The sequence below is a fragment of the Actinia tenebrosa genome, unplaced genomic scaffold (assembly GCF_029948245.1).
Source record: "Actinia tenebrosa isolate PJP-AT-01 unplaced genomic scaffold, QUT_ActTen_1.0 PGA_scaffold0__85_contigs__length_37466705, whole genome shotgun sequence".
NCBI lineage: Eukaryota > Metazoa > Cnidaria > Anthozoa > Actiniaria > Actiniidae > Actinia > Actinia tenebrosa.
This window is the reverse complement of record NW_028292569.1, coordinates 8,884,915-8,903,742: the sequence shown is the minus strand read 5'-3', so window position 1 is coordinate 8,903,742 and position 18,828 is coordinate 8,884,915. Positions and strand designations below refer to the sequence as shown.

The following is an 18,828-nucleotide window of genomic DNA, read 5'->3' as shown; positions in this document are numbered from 1 at the left end:
GGGCCATAAGGCAGTGGAAAAAACTCGGTCCATAACTTACGGTACGGAATTCGCACTCGGTTAATAAGAGCTATATATATGAAGAGATAATCTATCAGATAAACTTACTATTTAGCTAATCTGAAATTGTTTGAATTATACTTGTCCGAAAAAACGTGAAAAAAGATCTATAAATTATAATTATCTATTCAATTTACTGGCGTCTAGGCTGCCAAAGCCTGCGTGCTTTTTTGCACAGAGCAAAAACTTGCATAGAGCATGCGCGCACGTTATCCAGTTATTCTCAAAAATGTAAATGACAAAAGCGTTAATTAGGATAGGTATGAAGCAACTGGAAATCTAAAATTAAGAATACAGCGCAACTCACAAACGCATGAGCACATTTTAAATGTATTTGCATACTTCAAAGTACGGGCTATTTCCTGCCAAACGAGCGTTTGTACGCCCGCTTATTTTGGTAAGACTAGCCCGCTTTGCATCGAACTGTGTCGTTTTAACGTAAAGAACCGGGCATAGAAGAACGCGCCTACATTGCATGTGGTCATACGTTTGTGTGTCTCGCTGTAAATTTGTTAAAGGATTTGAAATTCACTCCTTCTTTAATGTTTTCATTGAATTCTACCTATGAATACATTTTATTTTTGTGCTTCGGTTTTCTAGAAGAATATTACCATTTTTAAGCGCTAAGGAAAAAAATTCGAGATTTTTCTGAGTTTTACATAGCTTACGGAAAGCTATTGAACAGTCTGATGGACAGGCGACGTAAAGTGATTTTGGGCGGGGTTAGATAAATGCGTTTAAGCGTAAACCCCTGTCGGTGTATTATACACCCCTTTGGTCGGTTAGCAGCTTGTTCAGCTTGTTCATGAGTTTTTCTTTGTTCGAGTAACAGAGTGCGCCAATTAATATTAATATGACTTTTATAGCGTCTTAAATAACAAATAAAGTTTTTATTACAAATATGTTGAATATGCTTAAATTGCTTGGCTTTCCATTGTCACCTGCAGTTGAATATTATTCGATTCCAATCGAGTTTGCACTAAACACTAAAAAATACTCTTTATAAAATCTGTATTTCGTGTTTTCTTTACAATTATAAGTTTTAAAAAACATGCTGAAGATGCATTAAGTCTTGAAATGGATGAAACTGTTCCCAGTATAGAATGGATTTATTTATTTATTTGATAGCTTCAACATTGTCACAATACCATGTTATTCAATGATCGTGTACCCTTGCAGCCCTCCTCAAAGATTCTACAAACTACTAAGTGACCCGTGTACCCCTAAATTCCCTCTTAAAAAGTCTACAAGCTGCAAAGTGTCCCATGTACCCCTACATCCCTCCCTAAAGATTCTACAAACTACAAAATGATCCATGTACCCCTACATCCCTCCTTAAAGATTCTACAAACTACAAAATGACCCATGTACCCCTATATCCCTCCTTAAAGATTCTACAAACTACAAAATGAACAATGTACCCCTACATCCCTGGTTCAAGATTCTACAATCTACAAAATGACCCATGTATCCCAATATCCCTCCTTCAAGATTCTACAAACTACAAAATGACCCATGTACCCCTACATCCCTCCTTAAAGATTCTACAAACTACAAAATGACCAATGTATCCCTACATCCCTCCTTCAAGATTCTACAAACTACACAATGACCCATTTACCCCTACATCCCTCCTTAATAATTCTACAAGCTACAAAATGACCCATTTACCCCTACATCCCTCCTTAAAGATTCTACAAACTACCCAATGACCCATGTACCCCGACATCCCTCCTTAAAGATTCTACAAACCACAAAATGACCAATAAACCACTACAACACTCCTTAAAGATTCTACAAACTAAAAAATGACCCATGTGCCCCTACATCCCTCCTAAAAGATTCTACAAACTACACAATGACCCATGTACCCCTACATCCCTCCTAAAAGATTCTACGAGCTACAAAATGACCCATGTACCCCTAAATCCCCACTTCAAGATTCTACAAACCACAAAATGACCCATGTACCCCTACATCCCTCATAAAAGATTCTAGAAACTACACAATGTCCCTTGTACCCCTACATCCCTCCTTAAAGATTCTGCAAACTACACAATGACCCATGTACCCCTGCACCCCTCCTTAAAGATTCTACAAACGACACAATGACCCATGTACCCCTATATCTCTCCTTCAAGATTCTACAAACTACAGAATGACCAATGTACCACTACAACACTCCTTAAAGATTCTAAAAACTACAAAATGACCCATGTGCCCCTACATCCCTACTTCAAGATTCTACAAACTACATAATGACACATATACCCCTACATCCCTCTTTAAAGATTCTACAAACTACAAAATAACACATGTACCCCTACATCCCTCCTAAAAGATTCTACAAACTACACAATGACCCATGTACCCCTACATCCCTCCTTAAAGATTCTACAAACTACAAAATGACCAATGTACCACTACAACACTCCTTAAAGATTCTAAAAACTGCAAAATTACCTATGTACCACTACATCCCCACTTCAAGATTCTACAAACTACCCAATGACCCATGTACCCCTAAATCCCTCCTAAAAGATTCTACAAACTACAAAATGACCAATGTACCCCTACATCCCTCCTAAAAGATTCTACAAACTACAAAATGACCAATGTACCCCTACATCCCTCCTTCAAGATTCTACGAACTATAAAATGACCAATGTATCCCTATATCCCTCCTTCAAGATTCTACAAACTACAAATTGACCAATGTACCACTACATCCCTCCTTCAAGACTCTACAGACTACAAATTGACCAATGTACCACTACATCCCTCCTTGAAGATTCTACAAACTACAAATTGACCAATGTACCCCTACATCCCTCCTAAAAGATTCTACAAACTACAAAATGACCCATGTACCCCTACATCCCTCCTTGAAGATTCTACAAACTACAAAATGACCAATGTACCACTACATCCCTCTCTAAAGATTCTACAAACTACTAAGTGATCCATGTACACCTAGCAGTTCCATGTCCTCCATTTTGGCGTCTTATGCATAAAACGCATAGACATCAAGGTCCAATGTTCCAACATTGTCATGTTCGGGTTGGTCAGTAAGATCTTCTCCATACCACAGCCTGAACTCTTGTGCGGCTTTCACGTGTAATGGCGGGTGTATCTCAGGCAGGATTATGTCTGTGTCATTGCTTGCAACTCCTGGGAGATTGTAGTTCATATATCGGGTTACGTATGATGGGTTTGGGGAGATGATATTATTAGATGTGCTGGTGATGAGAACTGCAAGATTAGGACCACAGCCAAACTTTGTGATCTCATAGCCGGGCTCAGTGATCCAGCATGACATCCCTCCAGAGATATAGACGAGTTTGAACTTCAAGATTTGACCAGACTGAATGGCATTGAATGGGCCGAATTTGTTATCCTTGGCCTCCAAGTGAACTGGATTTCTGTTAAGTTTAATCCATTCTGAAAATATAATATCGGCATTAAATTTACTTGGATGGAACTGAACTTCTTGCTTCAGCATATAATAATATCTTCGCAAAAGTCCCATTACTAGACTTTAGAAAACAAAATTAGTAATAATCGAGACAAAGTATAAAACTGTAAAATATAAACTATACCACAATAATTTCCGATATATATGGCCGAACATGCACACTGGAAGTTCCCCGTCCAATAGAGCAAAATAAGCGTTCCTCCATTCCTACAAGGGTTGAGTACTCCTCGTTCCTATAAAAATAAGAAGCAATCAAGGATTCAATATTACAAGAAAAAATTCACTGCTAAGTTTAAAAAGATGCAGTCATTTCACGATGTCCCAGACATTTGCGATGTTAAAAAAATTAATTTCGTTTTTTCCGCCTTGTTTATTATACGGAAACTTTTTTCATGGACAATCAATGTTTTGAGGTTATCAAGGAGCACCTTGACCTTCACCATTGAAAAAAACTGACTTTAATGTTGATTACTCTTGAGATACACTTAATAGACCTTATTCGTGGTGTGACAATGTTTTCCCAATTCAGCGTGACAAACCTCTGGGGGAATGAAGAGCTATTGTTTTGAAACTCGTCGGGATATCGTCGTTATTCCTTTCGTATCCTTTGGGATACTCATGAATCTTTCGAAGAGTAAAAACAAAAGAAAATGAATCCCCTGGAGGTTCGTCACGCTGAAATGGGAAAACATTGTCACACCACGAATAAGGTCTATTGTTTGACTCACTTTTAAAAATTCGTTAGGCCAAGTTCATGCATTGTTTTTTAAATAATGCCGTGAATTTAGTACTCTTCTCTTTAAGGACGTTCATAGGCAAAAGTTCCAATAGTCAGATTTTTTTTAGATTTTGTATGTTAAAAGTACGTCATACTAGAAGTAAAATAAGAAAGTAAAAAATGGGGGTCACGACTTCGTTTAGCCGTCAGAATGCGTGGACGTTGACCCTTTTTACGGTAAAAACGCGCTAACAACGTAAACATGGAAAGCTGTAAAAATAAACCATATTTTACTGAAAAAAATTTACCAAATAAAATTTGTTTAAAATTTAAAATTTAAAATGTTATTGGGCTACGAGTATTGACTTATTGGAGCCTTACGTGAAATTCTATTGCATTGCACAAAATATGTAATTTCAATTTAATCCCAACGTCAGTTTTTTTTATTTCCCTACTAAAGTTGGCTATTATAAAATACTTTCAAAAAATGAAATAAAAAGGGGAATCCCCGACTTTGTTTTAGAGCTATAAGAGATTAACGACGTTTTCATGATATTTTTCTTATCAAAACATTGGAATAACGTCATCACGATGAGCAGAAAGGATGCGCACGAACAATGCTCACTAACGTCCTTCCACGTATTCTGTCAGCTAAACCAATTCAGTGGACCCCCTTTTTCATCTGCTTATTTTACTTCTAGTATGATGTACTGTACATTATTCATCATGCAAAATTTTAAAAAAATCTGACGATGAGATCTTTTGCCCATGATGGTCCCTAAAGTGACTGGCTACTTTTGGAAAAAATTAACTTTTTTTAAAACTTCAATTTTTTAAAAGTGCAATTTAATGCTGATTCCAAATATTCAAAAAATGGGGTGTCCCGAGCTTCATTTTGAGATAATCAGCATTTAATGGATGCCTTCGCGCGAGTTTTTGAAGCAAAAATTTCGCCACCGGAAATGATCAGGAAAAATTTAAAACTCACAAGATATTAGCTCTATGAATGCGAAAAATGCCGGCAAGTAAATCATTCTACAATACTATGTGACTATTCTTGACAAAAAGACAAAGAAATGCATTAATTTGTCATATTTTGTTATTTCAATACCCTCAAAAAATCTCTCAAGTCAAAACAAAAATTCCTACAAAAATCGATATATTCGTGTGTTAGAAAAATTAACTTTTCTAAAGAATTTGATCAGTAAAACGTAGATTTTTAGAAATTTTTCTAATAAGCTTATAAAAAGTATAGAGTTCCATCCGTTCAAAATTTGAGGGTTTTGCCCTCTTGAAGTTCATAACGTGAATGGTTCGTCACCTTAAATAATAAAGTCAAGTCCAAGTATGTGATTGGGATTACAAAATATAAAATTATATCTGATTGTCTGTACCTTTAAGGAGTTTTCTTATTCTTTTGTTTATCTAATTTTGGCCTATTGTCGCAAAGTGAGGCATTCAGTTTCAGTTAAGATATCGATGTAGAAAATTCGATACAAACAAGGCCGTATTTTATACTCACCAAACCAACATTAATGTGATGATAGTTGAACTCAGAACTTGGTTTGAATTCAATAGAGGATTCGTACTTGTCAGTAGGAAGAAGTTGACAGAGTTTGAATCCTCCCGTAGTATTGACTGCCATGTTAAACGACAAACACTGGTCATGTTCAATGCATTTCAACGTACAGTCAATCGAGTTACTGACGTTGTAGATCTGAAGCGGTGTGGCGGACAGTTGGTGTAGAAAATCGATAACGAATCGAGCTTGTTTGAGGAAACGACCACGAGCAAGCAACTGGATTGAAGGTGGGAACCAGTAGAACAAAATAGACAATAAAAAAAGCGAAGAAGAGAGTCTTGATGGCTTCATTTTTGGAAGGCGTCGGTTTAAGATTTATATTTTACTCTGTAAGCATCAACGAAGACAAAGTGAACGAATCTCCAGAACGTTGTCCATTTATACCCCAAACATCAGTTGTTTATATTTTGAGTTCTAAACGAAATAAGACAAATTATATATCTATTCTTCTTTGAACAAAGACTGAAGATAATTTTAATTGTGTTTTTGTTCAAGTAATTTTTAATATACCACCATGGAAATTTGGATAATAAAAAACCTCTATCATCCCCGGCGTAATCAATATTTCGAATTCAATCGAACGCAATCACACGATTGGGTTCGATAGCATTCGACAATCGAACGAAATCGAATGCTTAAAAAATTGTGAATTCGAATGTACAACTGAACGAAATTCGATTGACCCCTGAATCGATCCCAAATTACAATCGAACGTAGTTAAATGTTCGATTGGATTCGATTGGATTCGATGGAATCGAACTTTCGATTGATTAGGCCGGGAATAATAGAGACTGGCTATTACTAACGGGAAAATGAAAAATAGTAATAATAATGATAAAATAATAATAATAATAATAATAATAGAGCCACTATTTTCCCAAGTCAGGCTGTAATGTTTTTTTATATATTTGTTATCTAGTGAGAAATCAAGCTGAGTAGGTTGTTAAAATAATTGTTCCCGATCACCTTCTAGAACAAGCTTTGCCGATTTCGAGTGCTTATGACCTTTATTTTTTAACGTTTTTATATCAAAATGTAAGCCATCTAAGAATCATGTCAAAAACATTTTTTGATTCTGATGCTTCTTTCTATTTTTTTTCGAGCGGTCATCAAAAGTACGAAAATAGCAAGTTTTCAAAATAGGACCGAGCAATAAGGGAGGCGTCTGATGATGAGCGAGTTGTTTTGGCAGATTCCATAAACTACTTCCTCTTACCATATATGTCGGTATTTGCCGTATTTTGAAGATTTCAAATTGAAAAGCAATTATCCCATAATCTGTCCCACAGCTCATGATCTAAGAATGTTTTCATAAAGTAGGTTATGGAATAACAATTAATAAAACTAACTCAGCGTATGGCCTTACCTCCTCCTTTTTCTGTCTTTCTTTCTTTCTTTCTTTCTTTCTTTTTAGTATTTATTTATTTTATTTCTATTTTTTACCGCTGAATCTGCTTAAATTGCTTTGGATTTCATAGTTATCACCTTGAACCCTATTCGATCCCCACTGAGTTCGCACAACTGAAAAATCCTATAAAAAATTTAGTATTACTAAATGCTTTGTTATCGCCAACCAACATTGCGACTATGACGTTACATGCACCACAGGAAATGTGTGAAATAGATGATCCATACATAACAGCTCGAAATTTGGATATAAATATGGAGTACGCTTCTTTGGACAACTAGGATGAAGATGGGTGCGGGCGTCAAAGATGTTTATATTTTTTCTATCCCTGTGTCAAAATATTTCAAAAATAGTTTCCAAAAGTTTCGTACCAAAATCCATAAGCTACGGAAAACTAAGATAAGTTAATGGCTTTTGTTTTTATGATATCACCGCATTTAACTTTCAGAAACGTTTGACTGGTTTTCATAGGCAACTCTCCCTTAGCATCTTCTTGCATTTCAGAAGTAAAATCTGATCATTTCTGATTGGCTCAAATAATACCTTCTTTTATTCAATATGAATTTGTAAAAATAAACCCGGTTGAAGCAAACATAGAGTAACTACATCTTTTCTGCGCATGCATTTAGCAAGCGTGCGCTCATCGTGATGACGTCATTCCAATGTTTTAATAAGAAAAATATCATAAGAACGTTTTTTAAAAATCTCTTATAGCTCTAAAGCAAAGTTGGGGACCCCCCTTTTTTATTTCGTTTTTTGAAAGTACTTGGTAATACCTAACTTTAAAGGAAAAATTTTAAAAAATCTCACAATGGGATCAAATCGAAATACATATTTTACTCATAATTGGAATAGAATTTCACATAACGTGAAGGTTCTAAGTCCACACTCGTAGCACATTAACATTTTATATTTCTAGTTTTTAAAACAAATTTTAAGAGTTACCTAGTTATTTGGTTATTATCTAGACTTCTGTGAAAAATGGGGTCGATAAATTTATTTTTCAATAAAATATGACATATTTTTGACATCTTTCCATGTTTACGTTTTTACCGTAAAAAGGGCGACTTCCACATATTCTGACGGCTAAACGAATTCAGGGACCCCCATCTTTTATTTGCTTATTTTATTTCTAGTATGATGTACTTTCCACTACATGGAAAATTTTAAAAAAATCTGACGATGGGATCTTTTGCCCATGAACGTGCTTAATATCGAAGACCTTGTTTGGAAATTGTGATATTTTTGGAAATGAATAACAAAAAGGTCGAAATCGACTGTTGAACCAAGTACAATGTTTAGAAATCGGAAATTTAAAATCATTCGAAATATGAAAAGATAGTGTTAGTTTCATTAACTAAGAAGGTTTTTTTATAATCGGGTATGTATTGGTGACACTTTTTCTATTTAGGTTGGTCATAGAATTAGAAAATCATTCTTTCGTCCTTCCTTTAAACAAAATTAATTTTACACAGTAAGGTACTCATAACAATTTAACCTTTCTTTTTTCCTTAATTTTTGTAAACGGAAACGCGACGGCTTTGCCTTACGAAAAAAACCAAAAATATATTTTCCTTACAGAATTTGCGATGCATTGAAGATCATACAAATTACCTCTTTTTTAAAAGGCTATTTGCTGTAGCTTTATGTGACACTGTACTATAGTTTATTGTTAAAGTGCTACTACGACGAAAATCGCTATAACTTGGATTCAGCTGAAACTTCCTAAGAATACTCTTTAAAGGTCCAATAATCACTGTATGAAGTGTTTTCTCGATATTCAGGACGAAAGTATGATATTTTTACGATTATTTTTGGGAGTCTGTGACGTCATACACTCAACATCGAACATCGCTCCATACATTTCTTTGTAGTTTATGATCAAAATATCAGTAGTAAAGGAAGAAAGAAATACCCAAACACCCCAAAATATAAATTATAGTCACAAGTAATGTGAAATAAGCACATTAGCCACCCTTTGGGCTTCATAGGAATAAAATAAATTAAGGATTTATATACACTACTAACTTAAAACGAGCAGCTGTGAAATTAAAAGAGCTCATTGATATTATTAGTACGAGGACAAAGTTTCCGCTCAAAGGACTATAGGAGAAAAGACATTAAATATGAGATCGAATATTTTATAAGAATTTGCATGTGAAACGCTTATTTAGCTAAGTATAGTAAGATTGGCAGCCAGCGTACATTTCCCTATATAAATCCGTATAAAACATTCCATTTTATATTTTAAGCTGAAACTCTGCCTCTCTGCTATTTTCGAGGTGCTCTTTTTATTTTTGTTGGTCTTTTTGGCGCAACGTCTCGTTTTGAGGGAGGGAGAGTCTTGTGACTTGTTCGGTCGTCCATTCTCTGAATATAGCCTTGGTATCTTCTTGATGTAAAATAGTTCTATGTTTTAGTGACAGTGATCCTAACTATGTAATTTAATCTCAATGGGCACAATAAAAGCTCAGAATGGCCTTACGGCTACTACGGCGTTTTGGCAGCCCTGGCATGCACCCAGCCCGACACAGTTAACATTTCTAATGTTTTTCGTTTGATCAAAACATTGTCCCATTGGAGTGACTTGAGTTTGGTCTTTTCACTAGCACATTTCACTAGCACCGGAGTTTCTTCGTGACACCAGCACGGATATACGAAAGACGAAGAGATAAGATGAGAGGGTTGACGAGGGACTGAAGGTGAATGAATGTCAAAAAGATGTGTTGGGATATGTATTTGAAGTCCTCATTCCATTCTAATCCTTTGGTAACGCCAATAATTTTGACGATGAATGTTGGAAGGTAAAAGACTACAGACGCTAGTGCTAAAATCCCTAGTGCAAAAGTACGTTTGTATTCCTTGATTCTGTTCTTGGTTGTTGTCTGTTGTACGGCTACTTGTTGGACGTTGATGGCTCTCATCTGACGACGGGCTGTTAGGTTTACTTTTGTCAGGCAGAAGAAGATAATTATAACGCTTAGACCGAAAGTCACTCCTATCGGAGCTTGCTTTATCTTGTAAGAGTAGTTGGATTGAAATCTACTCACCGCAAGAAACAGTGGCATCAAAATCCACATTACTGCAGTCGCTATTATCAGTTTCTTGGTATTGACTTGTGCCCTGTAGTACAGTGGATGTTCTATGGATAAGTATCTTTCCACGCTGATCATCGTTAAGGAGGAAACAGACCATCCAACACAAACAAAAACTGCAATGGAGTAGACAACAACCAAGTCACAAGAGTAAGCACATCTCAATAAACCACAAAGATGAGCAATATTAAATAGTGGTTGTACCACAAGTCCCACCAGCAAATCAGTCAGGGAAAGGATGGCAAGCAGTAGGTTATAGCTGGTCGATCTGAGGTTCTCTTTTTCAAGTATGGTCCAAATAACCAACAGATTGATGTAAAATGTTGGAAAAGCGACGACAAAACTGATGATATTAGTTAATACCCATGTTGGCATAGCTGGCTTAGGATACTTGCTGGTGTTGAATGGGTCATAATCTACCGAGATTGGACACAATAGATTTGAAGTAATAGGTTCTGTAATGTTTTCGACCATTTTCAAGGATTAGCAACTATCCCTCTTTAAAAATGAAGTTTGCTTATTCTTTGCTTATGTTTCACTTTCTAAAGAGCCAATATATATATGTATATGTATATATATGAACATCCATAGGCAGAATGTCTTTAAGAACAATAGAACTTTTAAGTTTTGACGTATTTCCTGGTCCATCTGCTCACAAAAAAAGCTAGAATGAAGCAAACAATTTGATCAATGATTTAGTTTTCAGCTGAAGAAATTAGAAACTTAGGACAAAGAATCTTGCGACAAATCTTTACGGAACTGCTTTTCATTTTGGACGCGGAAGTCGTTTTCTATACGAAAGACGTCACACTTAAGGAAGGTGCCTCACTAATTGAAAACCAATGAAGAATAGCTTCACAAAAAAAAAAAAAAAAAAAAAAACAACATTCAAGTAAATCTAAACGAAACCTACGTGCTTATTAGCTTCTCGACTGTATTTCCAGCGTCGATAAATTAACAAGTGAACGAACGAAAATGTGAACAAGATCCAAGATCCTTTGGTGGTAAATTTTGAAATCCCATCTTGTCTTAATGCAGCATTCTTGAATTTATGTCATCTCCTTTGCATATTGATATTTCAAATGTTTATATTTCTGAAAAGAAAATTCCACATACTGCAAAAATACTGCAACCACACTACTACCAATTCAAATACAAGTGATTTTGAAAATATTATTTTTTCCTTGATATACACATTTTTTGAACGGTTGCGCATCAGAAGACACCTGAATATGGATACAACATAAATAATTTTATTCTTTGGTCGAATGACACGTGGTCTGAAATGGGGAAACATTGCATTATAACGAATGGGCCTTATTCATGCGGCAGCCATGTCTATTATCATGGGAATAAAAGCTTTCGTTTAACCTGCATAAATTTATTATCTCAAGCACTTGAATGCGAGGCTAGCTACGCTTGGGAAAATCTCTTATTCTAGTCAACATGGCTGCCACGTGAGTAAAGCCCATAAGGTCTCTTCCTTCGAGTTTTACCACGCGATCTTCCACGCGTCAATCATACTAAAAGAACATTAAATCTTCGTTAACCTCTTCCAAACGATTCCCTGTATATAGTGTATTTTCCTTTTGGAGAGAAAGAGGAGACTCTGATCCCAAGGAAACCCAAACTATTATAAACCACATACTCTCATCTTTGTATTATAAACCACGCTAAGTTAAAAGCCCTTTATTGATTGCAATAAAGTGATGACAGCAATGATTATAATATCGTTCACAGTATAAAAACCAATAGATTACAAATATTTTGTACATTAAAACTTTAGCTTGCTCTGTTTTTAATTATTCATTTGTTGTGTATTTTTCTGGTATGGCAGATTATTTAAATTTACACGAAAAGTAGCTTGGTACAGTAACTAGTTTGAAGAAAAAACCCCAAAAACAAGGAAGCATGAAGCGCAAAAAATTTCGAAAGACAAAAATAATCAAAATTGCTGGAGAATCAGACCCCTATCGAATAACTTTCCAAATTCGATATCTTTTTTAATAAGGCCCCACGCAAAACTTAGGGGTTTTATCCTCTTAAGGTTCAAAACGTGTATATGCATAGGTCCTCATTAAAATCGGAAAGTTTACAATGGTAATTCAGACATATGCTCGTAGTCTCAAATCGAACGTTCAAACAATAGTAGACAGTCACTTAAAGTAAATTCGCGGGCAAATGACAGATAAATGTCAATTTTTTGAAAAGTTTTTGAAACGAGTCATCCAGAGGTTTTCAGACAAATCTTACCGCCTTTTGCATTCTACGCGGCCACCCCAGACGCGATTTGCGTCCGGGGCGGCCGCGTAGTAATGCAAACGACGGTAAAGAGTTGCATTCGTTCAAAATAAGAAATGAAAAATAAAAACATTCATTTATCGCACAGAAAAGCGACATTTTCTGCTTCATCTTGGCCAGCGAGAACGACAAAGGGGCAGTTTTGTTCCGAAATGTATGTTGTTTTTCCAACAAAAAAGAATCTTAGTATTAATGCTTGATGAAAAGCACTTTTTCGAAAACAGATTATTACCTGGAAAACATCGCGTTCTAATTCTTCTTGTTTTATTTTTTTCCAACGAAACTACTATTTGTTTATATCACTTGAAGGCTCATCACATAGCTCACGATAGGTAGCGAAATGATCGACTTCCAAGTCATTTTATTTGCAGGATTGCACGTTTGATCCTCTGTTTTTTGGGTGAAATTTGTCGGCGCGGTTGTTTTACGGATTGGCAAAGTTTCAGAAATTCGACATTTATTTTGCATCATTTGCACGCGAATATCCTTTTAAAAAGAATACAAAAAATAAAAAGAACACAAAGGGCGCGTGGGTTTCTGTACCATAACATGACAAAAAAAAAAAAAAAAAAAAAAAAAAAAAAAGAAAAAAAGAAAAGAGCACGAGAGAAGCAAGCTTATATAGAAACAAGAGCGTAGGCAATTAATTGTATATATTATGTCTTATGTCAGTACAGGACACACAAGCAGACGTTTATATTGAATTGATATAAAATCTTTTGAAAACTTATTAATTTGTATCTGTTTTTTGATATTAGGCGTATAATGACTATTTAGGAGTTAGGCATCGTAAGGGACCTGATCGAGTCCTCTTTCGCCTCTCCAGCGGCGTTAAGAAAAAATGTTATAAATGAAAAATAGATGGAAGCCAGCGAATAAGCGCGGTGTTTCCCCCCACTTATTTCATAAGTGATTTGATAAAAGCATGATTTGTGACATTAAAAAAGATAAAAATAAAAAATAAAAAGTAGCATAAAATGCTTAGTAATGGTTATTCGTTTCCTGGTGGAATTGACTGTTGGTATTCATTATATATAGTTACAAATACTAAGGCCACGCTTTACTAACGATGCACTTTTTTTCTTCGCAGTGCTGTATAAGACTGTGCCAGATGGGGTCATACGATAGTAAGTTTTTATTTCCTGTGGAAGAAAAAGAGTTTAAGTATATGTGCTAAGTGCTGGAAAGTACATGTGGAAACTGAGACGAACAAGAACGTGAACCCCTGAAATAAACAAATAAACATGCTCAAAGCAAACAGGACTTTCAACACCAATGTCATCCGTCCTCCCACCACCACCACACACACGCTCTCGCGCGTGAACAATGTTTCTGGAGAGATAACAAGGCTGGTTCATTGAAGTTTCAGTTTATGCAAAATAATCCATTTTCATTTCCTGGTTCTTCCTGTGGTAATAGTTGTAATACATTCTTTGAGTGTCATGCCTTGTTGCTTGTATTTTATATTTATTTTTGGTATTTGTATAGCAGCTGGTTTCCCATTTGAGTTAAAGACAGAAGTTCCCAATAGTAGTTTATACTTTTGTTCGCAGCAAAATGTGCAAAGCACAATTGGTGGTGTGCATCCCTTTCCATGAGAATATGAAAACAAAAGACACATGGCCGCCAAGTCAACTATTATAGCAGCTATGGCGATGTCACATGTACTCCAAAAAAAAATAGTGCCAAAGAACTGAACTGCAAAATTAATCTGACTACTTCATTAAACATGAGAAAGGGTCTTAATCACTCGTGATATTTAGCCTTTATCTTGGAAACAATTGAGGATTAATATGAAAGACTGCAAATTATTGAAGGAAAGATTAATGTTAAGATTTACCGATGATGAAAAGTCCATGTTTAGCTCGTGTCAGGGCCACGTTAATCTGATGTTCATCCGAAATGAATCCAAGATGTTCACCGAGCCATGATGACGATGGTTCAGGTTCTAATTCTTGTTCAGGAAGCGAACGAACCAGAGACAGGATTACATAGTCCCATTCACTTCCTAGAGGGAAAAAATAAAAGAGAAATTTTAAATGAAAAAAGTTATTTTAATACAGTGTTTTTACAAGTTGAAGTACTATTACACACTTGCTTTGCCTTTATATCATCTTCCTGTGATCCACGAGGTATTTACAGAAACCATAAATTACGTATTCTACATATTTGTTTTCCACTCAATCAAATTTCTATATTTATAGTAATCAAACCCTGAATCAACTACTGCTATTTGAGTCAGTGCACGACTTGGATTGGGTTTTTGGCAGGTAGGAAAAGTGAAGAATCCAGAGAAACCCTGGAATTTTTTGATTAACGTACGCCAAAAACACAAAATGGACAAAGGTTGTTGAAATATGAAAAAAGTTTTTTCAGTAGAAGAGGCTTGAAAATAGATTGATACAGTAATACAAATAATGAATAATAATACAAGTAATAAATAATTATTAATGACCTTGGCTTTTAATGATAGTAGTAACAAGGATATCCTTGCCAGCTCCTTTCAGAATATCTTGAATGACTTTGCGTTGTTGTCTGTATGGCGTCAGGATGACTACATTCTTCTCTTTTATCTGTTGTATGTGGCTGTTAACCAGGTATTTAGCCAGATAGACCTTAAATATAACATAAACATATAATGAGCAGTGCATATTAATGTAAAATGAACCAGGATTCAATTCCGATGTAACTAAATAAAATATGATGTTGGTAGTGGTGTTGGCCGAGAAGCAAGAAAATGTAACAAAGAAACTATGTTTTACTTGCAACAAAGTTATTAAATTTCTTACGCCTATATTTTCGCGGACGGTCGGACGAAGGAACGCCGAAATGTACCCCATATCTAAACTTTATGCCTTCCCCTTATATGGCCAAAAAGGACTCATATTAAGGCCTAATAGGCTGTTGACTCATAGGCCAGATGAAAGCGAGATGACTAGTTGTTTTATTCAAATCCAACTAGTTGGTCAAACACATAGCTGCAAACAAGTTTAGAATAAACGTTAATTGTAATGTAAGTTTTGATATTCGAAGCCGGCACTTTTGTTACTAGTAGAATATAACTTATAGCCTAGTAGGAAAATAAAAATAAAAATCACTTTTTCTAAGGGGGGGGGGGGGGGGGACTCCCTTATGAAAGGGGGCGGGGGTCCTCGTAGTTCCTTTTAGGGTTTGAAATCAGGGTTTTGGTCCAGCTTAGGGTGATAACGACGGAAATGCGCACCAACTGAATTCTATGGTCCCTTTTAGGGTATAAGATCTACAAAAAGGCAAGCGATTTGTATATGACGACTTCGTCATTAATTCGTTAGAGCAGACGGCGTTTGATGCAAATAATTTCGAGAAACCAAACAAAACTGGGGGAAATAGGACTGGACAAAAATAGGAAGGAAACTAGGAAGAGCAAGGACGGACGGACAAACCTTCCAGTCCGTCCACTCATTGGAACCCCCTCCCCCCCCCCCCCCCCCCCCCGATCGAGATTTGACTGATAAAAGTTATTCTCGCAATAAAAAGCTACTAAAGACTGTAATTAAAGAAAACAAACATTTGAACCATGTGCTGTAGGAGAATATTTGGTTTGTGACGGGGAAAATGCTTGTTTTTAGTAGACCGAATCGCTAATTACTCTCTTGGATCTGTCTATCCTTGTTTTATTGATTGTTACGTTAGTCTTCGATGAATAAACATGAATTAAATGGTCGTTCGACCTCCTTTAATAGTTTTTAGTATTTTAGTATCTTATTATGAAAAACCGCAAATACGTCATTAAAACAGGGAGCCCAGTTTCTGTTGTATTTTCTTTTTACTAAAAATTAAGGAGGGTAGGCTTTCCCCGTCACAAACCAAATATTCTCCTACAGCCCATATTTGAACTTACAGCTTTCTTGGCTTCGTCCATGTTGTATTTAGAGTCAGCTCCACTGTCAACAGTTGATATAACAGAGGATTCTTCTACGCCTTCAATGTGGCAGAAACATACTCTTGTACCCAATGCAGGCCAGATCTGCACGTTAGCTGTGTTGCGGGACGTCACGATGTCAGATGTTTGTAGCATGCCATCGTAAAACTGCTTAGAGGGAAACTCACAGATTGATGGATGCTGAAAATTAATTTCATCAATCGTTTTGTTAAACCGATTCGAATGAAAAGGCGAAATCAGAAATCAGAAATCAGCTAGCTCCCCCCCCCCCCCCCCCCCCCCCCCCCCCCGCCCTCCCAATTAGAAGTCCACCCTCAAACTGTTGTGAATCTTACGGAATTGCCTCAGCTTTAATAATATGCACAACGTACCATTCGGTATTGTATCCTTAACATGTATGCTTGCTTGGCAAGTCGTTCAAATATTGATATATCCAGCTGAAGACTCTTGGCACGTCTATCAGTGATGATTGGTTGCAGCTGTTTGTGGTCACCAATCAGAACGAACTGTTTAGCATTGGATGACGTCATGGGGACCAGAGCCTCTGGTTCCGTAGACATCCCACACTCATCGATAATACACTGCTGAATATTATCACAGAATTCAGTGATCGTCATACTGCCTGCTCGGGAACACGTGCAGAGTATTATTTCTCTGCCAGACTTCGTGATTGCCCATTCTTCAGCTTCTGCAATTATCTAAATATAAAATTATTATTTAAATTTGAATTCTTTTTGCATTATTATTTGTTGCATTTTCCAGAAATAGATGTTAGTTTAATGGCTGAAAGGCAAAGCTATAAGTGCTGTTTATATTAAGCACATACCGATTCGACCAATCATAGCGCGCGAATAAACCTTATTGCCATAATAATATGCTTTAATCACTCACTTTGCAATATTCTGCAACCTCTTCCTCACTTGGTCTTTCTTTTCGTTTCCGTAGTTCTTTAAAGTTTTCCTCCTTCTCTCTTAGTTTTGTGGCGAATGGAGACAACTCACTCCTTATGAAATGATGAAGAGAAACTTCTTTAACTTCGCCTTCTGGAATCTTGAGTTCATCATCACTTGCAGTGGGTTTGGAAACTTTAATCTTGTTGGGAATGGGATACTCAGATTCCTCTATAAGTGTACCGTGCACGCGAAGAATCTTGCCCTTCATTCCGGGAATCTTAAGCAGATATTCTAGATAAGAGAGGTAAGTCTAGATAAAGTACATTTATATCAAAAATAGGTCTAGTCGAAGTCAAGTTACTAATCTCTCGAATCACCATCGACCATCATGTGCCTCGACAAGTATACATTTGTAAACAATGTCCATATAAAAACATACAAGTAGTATTTTGCAATACCTTCGTTTTGTAGGGTTTTCAAAACCGTTGCTTCACCACTTATGGCCAGAAAGTCGCAAAAGCCATTTTAATAAATTTTGAGATCGAATTTCCGTAATCATGCTGGCTATTACTTTGACTGATTTTCTGAGACAAACAAACAATCAAATAAACAATCGCAATACCTGTGACAACATCAACTGATTTGTTGGATGGGCCGCAGTAAAGCACCTGTGGTGGTCCCTTCTCCTTTTCCTCCTTATCATGATCTGTCTTAATCTTGGCTGCCTTCTTTTTTGACTTCTTGTTTTGTTTCTCTGCTGGCTTCTGCTTTTCATTTTGCTTTGCGAACCAATATGCAACATGCACTCCAGTTACTGTTTTGCCGGTCCCTAATGAAGAATCAAAATGTTATCCAAGTTAAATTCTATGTTTATCCTCGAAGGTCAAGTCACAACTACAAATTGCAAGAGTCAAAGATAGATGGTTAATTGCTATTATATAACAGTTTGGCAACATACCTGGTGGACCTTGAATGAGCGAGAAAGGCCTTGACAAAGCCTGACGTACAGCATCTTTTTGATAATCATTCAGTGGTTTAAATCCAGACGTTCTGTAATGATCAGAAAGGGATAATTCTTGTTCGGGAAGAGGAAATCTTTCTACAATGATAAATGAATCACAAATAATTTAAAAACAAAAATAAAGGTTTTGCTTTAGAGATGGGTTGACGCACCTTGTGAAGGACTTTGTCCAAGGCAGATTGTTTTGACAAGTTCCGACGAGTTTTTCAACTTGCATTCCAACGCTGTAATCATCCGCCTTATAAAATAAATATCAATATATTAAAATTAGGTAAGATTTTATTATATTAAACTACAATTAAAAGTAAAAAATCAAGTTTTACTAAAGCCAATGTTCATGCCAAAAGCCAATG

General features: G+C 36.1%; 3 protein-coding genes across 6 annotated transcripts in view; all 3 read right to left on the bottom strand.

Annotated features, from left to right (window-relative positions):
• Window positions 1-1,159: 1,159 nt before the first annotated feature.
• Window positions 1,160-6,214, bottom strand: LOC116293361 (uncharacterized). The gene is made up of 3 exons (XM_031700779.2): window positions 5,776-6,214; window positions 3,660-3,768; window positions 1,160-3,501 (listed from the first exon to the last, which is right to left on the bottom strand). Exons 1-3 carry the CDS (start codon window positions 6,124-6,126, stop codon window positions 3,065-3,067), a joined length of 897 nt encoding a protein of 298 aa, XP_031556639.2. The 5' UTR covers window positions 6,127-6,214; the 3' UTR covers window positions 1,160-3,064.
• A 3,647-nt stretch (window positions 6,215-9,861) lies between these two features.
• LOC116293384 (dopamine receptor D5-like) lies at window positions 9,862-10,812 on the bottom strand. The gene has a single exon (XM_031700805.2). It carries the CDS (start codon window positions 10,810-10,812, stop codon window positions 9,862-9,864), a length of 951 nt encoding a protein of 316 aa, XP_031556665.2.
• A 1,181-nt stretch (window positions 10,813-11,993) lies between these two features.
• Window positions 11,994-18,828, bottom strand: part of LOC116293378 (3'-5' exoribonuclease HELZ2) — a 30,032-nt gene continuing 23,197 nt past the window's right edge. For all 4 annotated transcript variants that reach the window (XM_089029072.1, XM_089029075.1, XM_089029078.1 and 1 more), the window contains 9 exons: window positions 18,628-18,713; window positions 18,413-18,553; window positions 18,077-18,283; window positions 17,453-17,745; window positions 16,933-17,259; window positions 16,520-16,741; window positions 15,095-15,254; window positions 14,480-14,647; window positions 11,994-13,781 (listed from right to left, as the gene is read on the bottom strand). In XM_089029072.1, the coding sequence (XP_088885198.1) occupies window positions 13,687-13,781; window positions 14,480-14,647; window positions 15,095-15,254; window positions 16,520-16,741; window positions 16,933-17,259; window positions 17,453-17,745; window positions 18,077-18,283; window positions 18,413-18,553; window positions 18,628-18,713 (1,699 nt within the window). In that variant the 3' untranslated portion in view covers window positions 11,994-13,686. The remainder of the gene's footprint in view (window positions 13,782-14,479; window positions 14,648-15,094; window positions 15,255-16,519; window positions 16,742-16,932; window positions 17,260-17,452; window positions 17,746-18,076; window positions 18,284-18,412; window positions 18,554-18,627; window positions 18,714-18,828) is intronic.

What these genes read in the sequence shown, in the direction of transcription:
- LOC116293361 (XM_031700779.2), bottom strand. Translation starts at nt 6,126, where the DNA reads ATGAAGCCATCAAGACTCTCTTCTTCGCTTTTTTTATTGTCTATTTTG. An exon ending in ATCACATTAATGTTGGTTTG is followed by an intron (nt 3,769 to 5,775) that starts GTGAGTATAAAA and finishes TTATTTTTATAG; the next exon opens with GAACGAGGAGTACTCAACCC. An exon ending in ATATATCGGAAATTATTGTG is followed by an intron (nt 3,502 to 3,659) that starts GTATAGTTTATA and finishes TTATATTTTCAG; the next exon opens with AATGGATTAAACTTAACAGA.
- LOC116293384 (XM_031700805.2), bottom strand. Translation starts at nt 10,812, where the DNA reads ATGGTCGAAAACATTACAGAACCTATTACTTCAAATCTATTGTGTCCA.